This window comes from Mollisia scopiformis (genome assembly GCF_001500285.1).
Source record: "Mollisia scopiformis unplaced genomic scaffold LY89scaffold_33, whole genome shotgun sequence".
Classification (NCBI taxonomy): Eukaryota; Fungi; Ascomycota; class Leotiomycetes; order Helotiales; family Mollisiaceae; genus Mollisia; species Mollisia scopiformis.
The window spans coordinates 454,174-469,013 of record NW_017263613.1 but is presented as its reverse complement, the minus strand read 5'-3'; the positions used below and the strand labels follow the sequence as shown (position 1 = coordinate 469,013).

Genomic DNA, 14,840 nt, shown 5'->3' with positions numbered 1-14,840 from the left:
TCACTTTAAACTTCTCACCGCTTCTTGGACATGGAGATTTCGGTCGTAATGACGCCCTTTGATTATGCTAAGTCATCTGATCAATGCGGGGTATTGACTTTCGAAGTTTTGCAATGCTTTACGCCTGGAAGCGCATCAACGACGTTGGGGTTCAGGTTTTGTTAGAAGTCAAGTCAGATTTCAAACAATACGAACTGGGCCTGCCATGTTATTGACACGTTTCACAAAGCATATGCGGTTCTAGATTTGATGGCAAGCAACAGATTTCATTTGCTACGTGATCTTAAGCTTGGAGAGCTAAAATCTTTTTGCCAACCCCCCGCATCCCGCCATTTCCTCCACTATCCACCTCTACTCATGAGCCGTTCTTACTGCAAGTCATGTCGGTAGTCCAGCTAATAGCTGTTGTGTTCGGCTGGAGTGGCGACTTCAACCTCGTCCCGTTTGTAGCTGTTGTGCTCGGCAGGGGTGGCAACCTCTACTTCGTCGCGCTTGTAGCTGTTGTGCTCGGCAGGGGTAGCAACATCTACTTCGTCGCGCTTGTAGCTGTTGTGCTCGGCAGGGGTAGCAACCTCTACTTCGTCTCGCTTATAGCTGTTGTGCTCTGCTGGGGTCGCGATTTCGACCTCGTCTCTCTTGTAGCTGTTGTGCTCTGCTGGAGTAGCGACTTCAACCGTGTCGCGGAACTGGATTGCGAGTCCTTGGACGGTTGCAAATGCAGCGCAAAGTGCGAGGATAACTGATGTTTTCATGATTGTGGGTGGTTGAGAACGACGTTGATGGTGGGTAAAAGGAGAGCTTGGAGAGATTTGAAAGCTTGAGTTGCAGCACTTCCAATGATCTGGGTATGCTTGACCTTTATAATATCTTCACAATAGTGGTCCCTTCCACCCTTGATTTTTGGTCGAATTTATGCAAGATGGCAAAACGAGAGTGATCAAACGTTGTAATGCGGTAGTGCGGAATCTTGCGCCGTATACAAATTCTAGCGTATGCAGGGTTGTAATTCTTTAGAAAGAGCCCGATCCTTGTCGAAGTTGCATGCCCCACTGCAAGTAAGCTTTTGACATCAAGGATCCCCTACACACGGTTGAATGCTCCACACTGCAAGTAAGCTTCTGAAAGCTGAGATCTCCTGCACATGATTGTATGCTACCTACCGCAAGTAAGCTTCTGACATCCCGAATATGCTCTATGCTTTACCGCCTCACCGCAGTGCCACCGTAAGCGAAGAATACCCGATCTACAACAAGGATCCTCGGATACAGAACTAACTCGATACAGGAGGTGAAGAGGATGAATCCATCCTCTTCACTTTGAATGTTCTCATTTTGGACAATGAAAGAATTTGATCTGCAGCTACTCAAGGTCACGAGCACTTGGACACGATACGGGATGTCCGATAGGAGGCTTCAATTTATCGCACGTAAGGAACTCGGTGTGTTGAGAGGATCTAGACTTTCGTGGCGTTTTGTTAGAGGATGCCGAGGCTTTTTCCCTTTTGCATTCCCGTCTTATGAGTTTGATAATCGATTGTTGTGCTCTGCTCCGAGGTTGAAGACTTTTATAGACGCTAGACAGCTGGGCACCTTCAACAATCGTCATTGCTGTTCCAAGACCCTGCCATTTGCACTTTCATCTGGAGAAGTTCCTCATTTCACTTGACTTCACTTGACTTCACTGCTCACTTCTCCCACCTATATCTCCATTCAAAATGTCGAGTAGAAGCTCCAGTGAAATGTCGAACGAGAGCTTGCTTCCTGTTCAGGAACAAGAGAAGCACGATTTGTACATCAAGAAACCGAGTCGAGCCCGCAAAGTATTCCAATCTATCTGTAAACGACGATTCTACACCAACGGAGTATCTATTCTGCACCAGATCTTCTTCATCGTACTTTTCATAGCTGGCATCAACATCGCCTATCGCCAAGGACTTCGTCACCTGGCTCCTAGAGCCATCAAAAGTTTTGTTCCCCAAAGTATGTCAATACAAGCAAATCCGAACTCAAAAATGCATCTGACAAAAACCAGTCGCTCCTTTATCAACACCAGTCATCTTCGAAGACAGCGCCGACTGGTCCGGAAACACACCCCAAGCAGCCATAGGCTGGAACAGATGGCTCAAGAACTTCGAAACCCACACCATCGCCATCCCGACCTCTTCAATCGAAGAATTCGGCTACGAGCCCGGACTACCCGATACTACGCACTCTGAACGATTCTCCATTGCCATGTTCCACCAACTACACTGCTTGGTCCGTACCCCTCCCTCTCCCCCAGCTACCTTTCCTCCAGCTAGGAAACTCCACTAACCAGAAACCCGCAAAACAGGCCACAATCCGCGAATTCGCCTACCTGCCAGACGCAAAGCGGAACCCGAACGGCAAACCGCTAGACCACGACGGAGTGTCGTTTTCGCCGTTCCATATGGATCACTGCTTCAACTACTTGCGGCAGGCGATTGAGTGTTTTGCTGACGCGACGGTGGAGTGGGCGAAGATTGATGAGAGTGGGAAGAGGAAGGGGATTCAGGGGTGGGGGATCCCGCATCGTGAGTGTCGGGATCGGGATAGTTTGGAGGCGTTTGCGGTGGAGCATCATAATGTTACGATGTGATAGATGCAAGAATGAATGAGGACTTTGAAAATGTGTAGAAGGTGCAGCACGTGACGAGTAATTAGTCCCGAAGTTGTTGCATGGTCTGACTCTAGAGCTCCGTGTTGTAAAGGTCACGACACAGAAGTCTTAACTGTAGACTTGCTGAGCATCCTACTTTGGACAGACATGATAAATCAATATGTAATGCGAATCTAGATAAACTCCCATGACAAGCTATGTAACTCCATATGCAAAGCCACGCAAGTTGAAAGCAAAACCAGAGAATCCGCCCAGATGATCCCACTCGAGATTTAAGCATGCGTCGGAGGTCTAGCATTTGCCGCGGCAACGAAATGACCCCAAGTGATCAGCTCCCTACTACAGTCATCTTGATGCAGCGAGCATTCAATCAGCGTAGGTCCATCCGCATGAGTCTGTGCCTTCTCAATCGCCACCGCCAATTCTCCCACCGTCGCGACCTGCAATCCCAATGCGTGGCCGTCCGTCGAGTTGAACGCTTCTACCAATTTCGCGTAATCCCAGTTCTTGATGCGGTTGTAGAGTCCATCGTGGATCTCTACTTCGATCGTGTACCCTTTGTTGTTCATCAGGAGGATTATGATTGGTAGGTTCCATCGAACCATTTGCGAGACTTCTTGGACGGTTACTTGGAATGAACCGTCGCCTACCATGATGATGATTTTTCGGTCTCGCTTGCCCATTGCGTATCCGAAGGCGGCTGGGATGGACCATCCGATGTGACCCCACTGCATCTCGATTTCAAAATCTGCTCCTTGGGGTAGCCGTAGCTGGATGCCGTTGAACCACGAATCTCCTGTTTCTACGAAGAGACTCGTCTCTGGGGTAAGAAGTCCTTGTACCCGTCGAGAAATCTCTTTTCGCGTCAATTCTTCTTCTGCGTTGGGAACTCGCTCTGTAGGAGGATCGGGACATAGCCGAGCGTATTCTATCATTGTGCTATCGTTCCGAGTAACCACCTCTGCCAGTCTCGATAAGAAGTCGCATAATCGTACACGACTGAAATGCGCCCCGGGGAAGGTCACGTGGTCCATTTCCGCCACCATGTGTGGGATGTTGGGTAATGCTGTCCAGCCTACTGTGCTGTAGTCATTAAACACAGTACCAGCACAAATAATGGCATCTGCCCAGTGTACGATCGAATCAGCGGCAAGCGTGCTGACTTGGCCCCAAAATATCCCCACAAACTGTGGATGATCCTCCGGAAAGAAGCCCTTGGCTGCTGGTTGGACCGCAACACTGCATCCCAGCTTTTCCGCCAGTTTCAGCAGCTCCTTTTCTGCGCCCGCTCTGCGTAATTTCGGTCCTACAAGAATGATGGGCTTCTTCTTTCCGTCCAGATACTGAGCTGCTTGATCGATAGCCGCAGCCAACGCCCCTTCATCGCTTGGCACGGGATCGGTGACTGCGTTTATAGGACCCGGCCGAACACATGCTGCACCGGATAGATTTGTTGGGATTTCGATATACGCAGGTTTTCGTGCAATCAAAGCGGCTCGAATAGCTCGGTCGATCAGACGTGGCGCATCAACAGCTCTCTTGACTGATACTGCGCAACACGTGATCTTTTTCGCCATTTCGAATTGGTAAGAGTAATCATGATCTCCGAGCGTGTGGTGCAAGATGTGGAATTCACCAGCATCGTTGGTGTTGGGTGATCCGCTGATTAGGATGAGAGGGAGGTTTTCTGCGTACGCACTGCCGGTGCCGTTGAAGGCTGAGAGCGCACCGACACTGAATGTCACGACGCATGCTGAGGCTCCTTTGGCGCGAGCGTAGCCTTCAGCTGCCATGGAGCAGTTCAATTCGTTCGCGCAGCCAACTTCTGTTAGTTGAGGGTGTGCTGAGAGTTTGTCGAGAAGAATGAGGTTGTAATCGCCTGGGACGACGAAGTGATGTCGAATCCCGATCTGAACGAGCCTTTCGGCGAGGTAATCTCCAACTGTGAAAGCAGACATGTTTGACATGTTTAATTGCTGTACTTTAGATCTGGTGTTGACGAGAATGTAATCCTAAGTAGCCTTTTGAATTCAATATAAGACACGCCTCGCGTTTAATAATAGATCCCTTCGATCAGATTGTAAAATGCTCGTGATGCGGCGGCGGCGGGCGGCGAAATTATTGTTCGGCCATTCTCCCAGAGGTGACAGACCATCAGGAGATTGGCCGGACATCGGATGATCTGTACGAATGCAGTGGAACGGAAACATATTGTCTGCAAAGAAAGACGAGAGAAATTTCCATTCGACGGTAAAGAAGCAGACCATCAAAAATGGAGGATTGATGAAGTGGCGTGATGTTTTTGAAAGTCTTTGATTCGCTTAGCGGGGTCTCGGCAAGCTACCCCTGAACGCCCTACGGAGTCCAGTACCGTCAAAATAGTGGGCTGATCATGAAGGAAATATTCAATCTCAATACAACGTGGATTGCATTGTATTACCCATAATCATATTCGAGTGGCCGACATCGCGGCGGCTTCATGCGAGAGACCACGCCAGGAGCAAATCTCATCCAGAAAGTAAGGCCGTTTGCATCTTACCCTTGAACCTGCTTACTCGACGCAAAGATCTTCTGTCCTGATAAGTAGTAACATGATGTCACTTCAGAGAGCGATTTCTACCCCGTCCCATCATTTTCCCTGCTCAGTGCTTTCGGCTCCGAGTTGCTTCGGATTGGTCCGTCTCTGCAATTTCTCCCGTCCTGGTCACATACTTAAGTCCTGGCACTTCTCACGTTCTGTTTGCTCAGTCACCCAACACAACTTCAAGCATTCACTTTCAACTTCGAAGAACACTTCACCCTTCTTCAAACACAATCAAGACAAGGAATCTAGATCCATCGCTACTATGGCCCAATTTGAGATCCCACAAGAACAATGGGCTCAGGTCGTCGAAAAGACCGGCGGACGTAAGTTCACTTCCAAATACCCCGCAACCGCATCTTGAAGCTCACATAAGTCCCAGCACCCGTCTACAAGAAGATCCCAGTACAAAAGCCTGGCCCTGATGAAGTACTGATCAACATCAAATACTCCGGCGTTTGTCACACCGATCTTCACGCCATGAACGGCGACTGGCCACTAGACACCAAGATGCCATTGGTCGGCGGTCACGAGGGAGCAGGCGTCGTCGTCGCAAAAGGCTCTCTCGTCGATAACATCGAGCTCGGAGACCACGTCGGCATCAAATGGCTCGGAGGATCATGTCTGAACTGCGAATTCTGCATGGAAGGCGACGAGCCATTGTGTCCACACGCTCTGCTCTCCGGCTACACCGTGGACGGCACATTTCAACAATACGCAATCGGCAAAGCCGCCCACGTTGCCCGTATCCCAAAGGACCTTGACCTCGCGGCCGTCGCGCCTGTTCTTTGCGCAGGTATCACCGTGTACAAAGGACTCAAAGAATCGGGCGCCAGAGCAGGACAATACGTCGCTATCGTCGGCGCAGGTGGCGGACTCGGCAGCTTGGCACTCCAGTATGCCAAGGCAATGGGTCTCCATACCATCGCCATCGATGGGGGAGCCGCGAAAGGAGAATTCTGTAAATCGCTAGGTGCATCTGCTTACGTCGACTTCACGACATCGAAAGACCTCGTTGCGGACGTCAGAGCGGCTACACCGGGCAATGTCGGTCCTCGTGGGGTACTGCTACTTGCTGTTTCAGAGGGTCCGTTCCATCAAGCTACTGAATATGTGCGATCTCATGGCGTCGTGGTCTGCATTGGAATGCCAGCCGGAGCATATTTCAAGGCTCCCGTTTTCGATACGGTGGTGCGCATGATTACCGTCAAGGGCAGCTATGTCGGGAATCGTTTGGATACGTTAGAGGCGATTGAGTTCTTCCGTCTGGGGCTTATCAAAGCACCGTTTGAGGTTGTTCCTCTGAGTACGCTGCCTGAGATTTTCGAGAAGATGGAAGCTGGTAAAATCGTGGGACGGATGGTCGTTGATACCAGCAAGTGATTTTGTAGCGATTATGTTTCTTTAGATCGCATTTCTTATGGAGTTTGATGCTTTGCTTGTCTTTTGCGCTCTTTAGTAATCAATCGACGTTTTTACCAGATTTTCAGGGTGATTGAACTCAACATTTAGATACTGATCACTGCTAGTCAATGATAAAATGTCTTGCTGTCTTGTTCCAAACCCGGATGTTGGCGAGGCCTTACATGCAGCCATAATATTCGAAGAGTCATCGGTCACGTATGGATTCTGCTTCTGACAGTCTGGTTGATTGAAAGAACTCGCTAAAACAACTCACAACGCCATTCAGCAATCCCCCCAATCTCTTAAGGAAATATAGCAGAAAACTTCTGCCAACCCGGTACCTCACACTCCAAAAACTGCCCCAAATCCCTCGCCCCCTCCTCCCCCATCCCCGGCTCCACACTCGAAAAATACAACGCAAACGCCGGAGCCGCCAAAAACAACCCCGCAAAAACCCCCATCCCCACATCCAAAAAATACCCCGCCCAATGCGCCTGCGACGCTCTCTTCCTCCCCCCATCCATCATCGGCACGATCCTAAAACTGCCAAACGCCCAGACGAGCGAGAAGATAGGATAGATCGCCACCAGCGGCCAAGGAAAGCTTGACGCGAAGAAAGGATCCGTGTCGCTGCGCGCTTCAACCACGCCCCAGACGAGCAGGGCGCCGCAGAGGAGGCCTTGCAATGTACAGCTCGCGGCGTTGGTCAGGTTAAAAGCATAATAAGCCCACGTCCCACCGAACCGCTTCTTCTTCTGCAACGAGTCCGCGAAACGGACGCGGGAGTCGAGACAGAGAGGTAAAGCTGTGACGGCTACGGAAATCCCTTTTACGATCTTGGCTATGCCGGAGGAGGAGGAGGAGGTCGATGCATTGGCTGCTATCCAGATTATCTGCGAGATGGGCGCGTAGACGGCGCTGTATACCCAGCCGATCCAGCCCAGGACGGTGACGTCGCGGTTCAGCGGCGCGAGGTAGGGGGACATGAGTGGTGGTGGGAGACCGGATAGTTTGCCTTGTTTGTAGAGGCGTGGGTAGGCGCGGAGGGCGCGTTCGAGGTCCTGGGTTGAGGCGAAGTGGGTGCGGAGCTCGGAGCGCTTTTGTTGGGCGAGGCGGGTGGTTTGTTGGCGGATTAAGAGGTCGGAGCGTGTGGGCCAGAAGGTGCTGAGGGGGGATTGCTTGGGGAGGTGGGCGAGGGAGGTGTCTTGGGTGAAGACGGTGGTGTAGACGGTGCGAAGGTATTCTTCTGCAGAGCTGAGTGGGAGCTCGCTTAAGATAGGGGGGTGGGTTGTTGATGCGTTTCGAGCGGGATTTTCGTATAGTTGATTGTTGGATCCTCGATTGATGAGAGAAGCCTGGGCATCTGATTCGGGGTCGGGAGACGTTGCTCTGTTGGGTATTTCGTATTGGTCGACACTTTGTTCGACTGTCCATGTCCCCGTCACGCTGCGGTAGAACATATATGATCCACCGATAACGACGCGGAAGAATGCAAACCATGCAATCCAGCCAGTTATGAATGCGATCATGTAACCAGAGGTAAGGCCGTTGACGACTGATCCAATGAAAGCTGACAAGATGGAACTGAAGGCACGTGCTTGAGGCGTGAGAGTACACCCACCTGAATCAGACATGTTTGAAATTGTGTCTTCACTAGAAGATCTCAAAGTTCAAGGAAAGTGGAGCTCTGAAGATTTATAGATAGAAGTGTTGTGCTGAAACATGGCCCCCAAATTGCTGCCGCCTTGCTCGTGGCTTGGCGTACAGTCAGCACATCTTAGGCAGGGCTGACTCCAAATATAAGCATCAGCCTCGTTCATGTGAGTCTCTTCGTAAGGAGGATCCATAGGGCGTCGTAGAAAATAGAAAGTCGTGAGATTATGAGCAGTGGAAGTAGAACCGAGTGGGCCACTTGGATTGTTATTATCAAAGATGAGGACCAAGATGAACTCCAAACCAAAATGTACGACGCTTTAACTTTCCTTTTTTCGTCCCTTCCTCGAGCTTGTATTGTTCTCGACTTTGCAGAAAATCCAATCCCTTGAACTTGTAGTATGTGGAATACTTGATAGGAGTTCTTGTGTTGGGTGCATTGTTTCATGGGCCGAGCCTCATCAAAGTGGTGGGATGGCCACAACTTTGCTCTTCTCATGCCTCGCATGGGCAAAGTGCAGCCTCATGCAATCATCAACCAAGCTTGTAAAGTTGCAATAACAATGCTGAAGCAAGCCAGCATGAATGCCCCAAGCGCCATAGCGTCTTGAACATTATGTTGAAGCCTCGAGTACAAAGCACCCTCCAAAATACTTGCGAGTAAGAACAGAGAACATATGATCGTCAAAATCTTCTTCCAACTCCATCCATCTTCGAAGTGTAAGCCCCAGCCAGGAGACACACCTTGGGTAGGGCAAGGAATCAGCCGATCATTGAGTTTCTTCGGTACTTTTTGAAGACATGGCGCAAGTTCAGCAGAAGCATGTTCCGGATAGCGCAAGAAATGCTTCAAGGTCCTCGATCCAATTGGTGGTTTGACATTAGTGCTCTCGTAACGATAGGCAGTGTTGTACTCAGCTGTCGGCATCGCATTGATCTCTTTGATGTCGACAATAGATCTCTCGTACAGATCAAAAGATACAAAGTAGATATCTTTAATCTCGCGCATGGACAGCCAGGACCACCATCGCTTCTTGGTAGAGGCGTGATATCGATGAAGCATGTTAAAGAAGGCATTGTCGGAATCTATATCGTGTACAGCAGGCTGGTATGCCCGTATTACAGACGACCGACTGCCATCATCGATACATAAGAGGAGGTAGAGCTGTTCAGGTGGCGCTGGTCGTTGTGATGTTGCCTGAGATGGTGGTTGCTGCGCCTCCAACTCATGCGTTGGAAGATTCGGTGTTCTGTGAAAAACTTTCCTGTACAGATTGAAACAGTAAGTTGGCAATATGAGAATAGCAGCCGCGATGCTGTTGCAGAGCCGACCGATGAACTGAGCTAATTGACGAAATACAAGGTGATGGTTTAGTGGGGCACTTTTACGTCGAGATTGACGCTGCAATAGCTGGTGAAACTCTTCTGCGGCACTGCTTTCTGTCCTATCGTAGTCATCATACAGTGTTGTACCACATGACTAATTTTCTTATTCAGTGAAAAAGGGGCAAGGGCTGACGAATTGGGCAGCAACTTACACAAGTCCACATTATTCGCGTGAATCCCTCCTCCACTGGCGGACCCTTGATCAAGCGATTCCAATATTTACCCAGGTACTTGAAAATTGCGCACATTGGATTTACCAATCCTTCTGATAAAGCATACAAAATGTCCTTGCATTTTTGTAGGCGACTTGCAGGTTGAGTTGGAATTGGCCTGACGAATTTCTCCACATTCATCCTGAACGTTTGGAAAGCGCGCGATCTTTCGACGAAGGCCTGGAAGCTATCTGGGCCCATGAGTCCATGATTCTCTTCCTCGACATCGAGACCGTTTGAGTCCTCGAAAAGTGGTTGCTGGGACTTTCCCTTCCCCAGACGTGAATTTAGCTCCGTGGCAAATGAGACCAGCTGAATATTTAGCTCTAGATTTCACGAAAAGACCAATTTGTTGTTCGCTAATAGATGTTGACTCGTCTAAGAGGTCCTGTGCGAAAGAAACGAGCAAGAGCTGTATGTTTCCAACCAAATCTTTTGAGGAAGTTTTTCTGGCAGCCTCGATCCATAGATTATGGAGCACATCGTCTTCGAAGATGAAGCAGGCAAGTCCTTCGCTGGCTGCGGGTTCCCGAATAGAGGACGGAGTTGATAAGCCGTATTTCTTCTTTCCATCATCTTCCTTTTCGCCAACGTGCTCCTCCAGTACAGGCTGGCCATATGCTTCATTAATGAGCGTGTCGAGTTCATCAGGACTTAATTCATCATGAATCCATTCTTCCCCAGCATCTGAATTTGCTAGTAGTTGACTTGTAGAATAATATGGCCTTATAGAAAACCCTTGCTCACCCGAAGGGTCCTCGCCGATCTTGCAACAGTATTGGAAGCAGCAGAGGTGCCCACAGTCTGGGCAAGCATCACGAAACAGTTCTTGATTTACTTCCCGGCGACATTGGCAACAGATCCACCAGCCTATGAGCGACAGACTTCTGGTCATACTGGGCTTTTAACACAACCGGAAACAGATATGCCCAAAACCGGTGTCAGAGCATGGATGCCAGCTCGTACACTGCTCGAAGAGATATCACAGTTATAAACTTTCCGAACAACGGGTCGAGCCTGCCGAATTCTTCGAGGAAGCCTCGCGGTAAGCCGTTCTGCAAACAACGGGGCGTGAGAAGTGATGCTCAGCACAGCCACACAGCCACAGCCTCACTGCATCAACCACAAAAAGATCAATAGCATTCCATCGTGAATCTCAATCGACTCAATACCCCAACACTAATCGTTACACCTCAGCTATCGCAAGGCACCGCACAACATAAGCAACAAAATATCGAGGCATTCTTCGCGGGTATATGAGGCTGCACTTCTTTCTTTTAACGACATCAATACCAAATACCGTCCTAGACATCACACGGGCGGCAGAGAACAAAACACTTTCAACAAGCTGCCAGATTTTCTTGCCCCAACCAACCTAAACCCTCAAGGGGAAGAGCAGTAACCGCAAAGAACAGGACACTCATCTTCATGCACTTGCGTGTAGCTTCATAGTAATGCTCACAACATGCATTTAACTACGCTCACAAGAACTTTGACATGCGCCCAGCGCCAATTGATATCCGAAAACTCACCCAAAAATGCTCACTTATAACAAAAGAAAACACTCCAGCTCCTACTCATCATGAAAAAGAGTATCGACTCCTTTTAAATCACCAACATCACAAAAGAAATAAATGCAAAACAATGGTATCAACAAAAAACACCTTTCCCCAACCCAATGCATGCCCCTCAAAATCCTCATTCAATCATACCTCACCCTTCCTCTCCCCATAACACCCCCTGCCCCTCCTCCTCCACCCCCATTCACACCCTTCCCACCACTAGTACCTGGCCGCACTCCCGTACCAGGTCTAGCAACCGTAGTCTCTCTCCTGAATACAGTGGACTTGGGAGCCAAAGCATCACCAACGGCATTCTCAGGCGTAGTAGCAACCTCCACAAGCGGGACCCACTTAACAGGTGCAACACCATGTCCCTTGCCCGTTTTGTCCCACTGCGGCGCTTCTTTAAAAGTTGGTGTGAAGTCTAGGAGGGGTTTGGGTTTGGTTCTACTTGTACTTCGCTTTAAACCGTCCGAGTTAGAATTGGAGTTTGAGTTTGAGTTTGAGTTTGAATTCGTGATGGATAATGCTCGGTCTCGGTTCAGGAGGTTGGGACCATCTGTGAACGGTCCTGTGGGGTTGGAAAGGGGTTTAGAGGGGTTTTGTTGGCGCGTAGTATACGACCGTCCCAACAGCCCCGCGGAGCTAAACCCCCCTTCCTCTTCTTCTTGCGAAGGGAGACGATAAGAAACAATAGGCGGATGTCGCTTCGCTTCTCTTTTCGCCTCAGCATTGGATAGCAAGATTTACAGACGCTCTTCCAAATTCCATCACTTCTCTTCCAACCATCTGAACTGTTGTCAGATGTCCTCAGGCGGTCACTATCGCGTTGTAGCGATATCTGCGAAGGTATAATTTCTGGTTGCCAGAAAAACAGTATGCTGCGGGGCAATGGCCACCAGCAGAAGTGAAGTTCAAATCGACTTCAGAGTACGAGATCTTGCTGTACGTCTCTGTCCATATCCTTTCCACACCTTGCACTGTCATATGCGCTATGTCAATCGAAGACAGTGTTGCCTGAGCTCTGCACGTGTCGAGGCAAACGATAGGAGCATTCGTTCTCGGTGGATGGAGGTTTGGCTCGCAGAGGGGGGGAATAAGGTCGATGAGGAGTCATTGCTTAAGCTCGGACAGTGTGAGCTGTGAGCTATACTGTCGTGATATTTCTGCACATTGAATAGATTAGCCAACTCGATTGACAATCGGTTTCTGGCTTCGTGAAGAAGAGAAGTACGTCAGTCACGAGAACTGTAATAGCGAGTGCTGATGCGGAACTCGAGTAGCGACTACCCTGCTCCCGTATGGGCTCATAGCACATGCAACTTACATTGCTGATATGTTGCGGATTGTTGGCGTTCTGATAAATTGAACAGTGGGATAAAGTTCGAAGATTTGACGTTCGACGAAATACAGCAAACAAAATCCATGCGGCAAATCCCGCCGATCGTCTCCTCTCCCAAAAGTCACGTCTTTGACATTTCACTTCTGCAATAACTCCGTCCCTCTTCACACATCTGCCTGGGACCTTGTTTCTCAGTATATCGCGAAGCGGATGATACTCCGAGGAAGAAGTCGAGTACAAGCAAAATACAGAACACCCTCTGCATTTATTCTGAGCGAGATGCAAAGAATTCGACGACAGTGCTTTGTAAAGCAACAACTCGGAGTATTTATTGCAGTATCTGCATGAAGACGAACAGCTCTGTGGTAGCTCTACGCGATCCAGTCTCCTAGGGTTCCTGGTCAATCATTATTCCGCTAATAATGTTGATAGAATGTGTACAATATCTACATACCTTATCAGTCGCTGCTGACGATTGACAATAGCCAGATAGGACAAATGTACACGCGTTTCCGATCTCACCTCTCGGAGTATTACAATCTTCCATGTCAATGGATCTGCGATCTGGCATCAAGCAACGATACCAGGCTCATCTCAACAACCATGAACAACCGGGATAGTGCTGCTTGAATGCCAAGAGATCATTGATCCCAAGAGCCAAAGCTTCGGAACGATTGAATGGCAGGGGAGTGTCGAGAAGATTATTTCGTGCTTTTGATCGCTCTTTCCTTTGCCCATGTCAGTCCTTGGGAGAGGGAAGGCAGAAGTCTGGAGTCATTGATTGACGGGTTGAAACTGTTTCCGCTGACCTTCGCATATTCGAGTCAGCTTCTTCACTGCGCTTCTCCATACACGGATGATTCTGAGGAGCGATTGCTGTTGATGGAGATGTTTCGGTGGTACATCTCAAAGTTCCACCAGAACTCGGCGAATTGCGCAACGCCACAATTGCTTCCATCAAAGCACGTCAAGTGAGGAACGTAATCTATTCTTCCCGCTCTATGTCGGACTTGTTGAGTAAATTTAACGATAAATAAAAAAGAAATTAAAAAATTGCTTTATATATTGTGGCGGGGCCAGCTCTTTTTGGCGCTCACCAGCACGTGTGGTTGAGGAGGCCAGCCCGGGAACGCTAGTCTTCCCTAGCACTACACTCAATCGGGTCTAGTTTATCATGTGACGCTTCCCATATATTGTGATCGCGCACTCTTAAAATAACAACAACTCTTCTCTCTCTCTTAGTTTTTACAGTAACATGCTTTCGAATGCTTTTATATGATGTTTTGAACTTATTCTACTACTGCGAATAGTGGTCTGCTTCGCGCAGTGCCTACTTATTATTGTTTTGGTTGTTTTTGCGTATGTCACGACTCTCTCCTTACCCTGGTAAGGTCACGTGGGTTGGTATGGTGAATGAAGTAAGGTAAGGCAATGATATAGTAGTTAGGAAAGCTTAATCAAGTTGAGCACGAAGCCCCTATCTAATGGGTGACAACCCAGAGTTATATAGAACCCGAGTGTTGTGGAGTAAAACCCCCTCCTGGAGTTTTACTGTACCTTGGAGTTTTACAGGAGAGTAAAACTCCATCACGTGACCCACCGCGTGACCCAAGGCCCACTAGTCCCGTGACCGTGACAGCGTACTGCTGATTCATGTTCTTACCCCCTCTACAATATTCAAAAATAAAGAAAATTTTAAAAAATTATTATAAAAATTATAAAATCGAATAAATTTACGTAATTTTAAATTATATATAAAGCGTTTAATTTATAAAATTAAAAATATAATTATTATGCGAAGTTTAATTATTGTCACGGTTATGGAGTCACGTGCCCGCTACGAAATACTCACGTGACCGCTCGCCTATATATATGCCCTGCCTTCCGGCGCTTCCTTCCTTTCTTTCCTCTTTACCTTTAGATTCTAAGAGATAGCCTAATCGATTCCTCGTCTACGTACTTGAGTCCAACCGTGCTGTTATATTATCTAAAGGTCAAACAACCCCCTACCAGCCTGGGAAGGCATAATAAAGAATATCCGACCAGAGACTGTACGCGTTGGA

At 48.6% G+C, this 14,840-nt stretch overlaps 7 protein-coding genes across 7 annotated transcripts; 2 read left to right on the top strand and 5 right to left on the bottom strand.

The window, feature by feature from the left end:
- Positions 1 to 395: 395 nt before the first annotated feature.
- LY89DRAFT_677189 (uncharacterized protein) lies at positions 396 to 752 on the bottom strand (the record flags this gene model as incomplete). Its single annotated transcript, XM_018213666.1, has 1 exon — positions 396 to 752. The coding sequence occupies one exon, from the start codon at positions 750 to 752 to the stop codon at positions 396 to 398; it is 357 nt and encodes a 118-aa protein (XP_018062674.1).
- Positions 753 to 1,714: 962 nt separating this feature from the next.
- LY89DRAFT_742156 (uncharacterized protein) lies at positions 1,715 to 2,616 on the top strand (the record flags this gene model as incomplete). Its single annotated transcript, XM_018220797.1, has 3 exons — positions 1,715 to 1,979; positions 2,032 to 2,255; positions 2,332 to 2,616. 3 exons carry the CDS (start codon positions 1,715 to 1,717, stop codon positions 2,614 to 2,616), a joined length of 774 nt encoding a protein of 257 aa, XP_018062673.1.
- Positions 2,617 to 2,909: 293 nt separating this feature from the next.
- LY89DRAFT_677187 (pyruvate decarboxylase) lies at positions 2,910 to 4,604 on the bottom strand (the record flags this gene model as incomplete). The annotated part of the gene is made up of 1 exon (XM_018213665.1): positions 2,910 to 4,604. The coding sequence occupies one exon, from the start codon at positions 4,602 to 4,604 to the stop codon at positions 2,910 to 2,912; it is 1,695 nt and encodes a 564-aa protein (XP_018062672.1).
- An 879-nt stretch (positions 4,605 to 5,483) lies between these two features.
- LY89DRAFT_701993 (GroES-like protein) lies at positions 5,484 to 6,601 on the top strand (the record flags this gene model as incomplete). Its single annotated transcript, XM_018217227.1, has 2 exons — positions 5,484 to 5,544; positions 5,601 to 6,601. 2 exons carry the CDS (start codon positions 5,484 to 5,486, stop codon positions 6,599 to 6,601), a joined length of 1,062 nt encoding a protein of 353 aa, XP_018062671.1.
- A 323-nt stretch (positions 6,602 to 6,924) lies between these two features.
- On the bottom strand, positions 6,925 to 8,256 carry LY89DRAFT_742153 (uncharacterized protein; the record flags this gene model as incomplete). Its single annotated transcript, XM_018220796.1, has 1 exon — positions 6,925 to 8,256. One exon carries the CDS (start codon positions 8,254 to 8,256, stop codon positions 6,925 to 6,927), a length of 1,332 nt encoding a protein of 443 aa, XP_018062670.1.
- A 542-nt stretch (positions 8,257 to 8,798) lies between these two features.
- Positions 8,799 to 10,689, bottom strand: LY89DRAFT_789126 (uncharacterized protein; the record flags this gene model as incomplete). The annotated part of the gene is made up of 4 exons (XM_018223223.1): positions 8,799 to 9,755; positions 9,814 to 10,185; positions 10,301 to 10,560; positions 10,611 to 10,689. The coding sequence occupies 4 exons, from the start codon at positions 10,687 to 10,689 to the stop codon at positions 8,799 to 8,801; spliced, it is 1,668 nt and encodes a 555-aa protein (XP_018062669.1).
- An 886-nt stretch (positions 10,690 to 11,575) lies between these two features.
- LY89DRAFT_677183 (uncharacterized protein) lies at positions 11,576 to 12,862 on the bottom strand (the record flags this gene model as incomplete). The annotated part of the gene is made up of 3 exons (XM_018213664.1): positions 11,576 to 12,160; positions 12,258 to 12,427; positions 12,763 to 12,862. The coding sequence occupies 3 exons, from the start codon at positions 12,860 to 12,862 to the stop codon at positions 11,576 to 11,578; spliced, it is 855 nt and encodes a 284-aa protein (XP_018062668.1).
- Between the last annotated feature and the right edge of the window lie 1,978 nt (positions 12,863 to 14,840).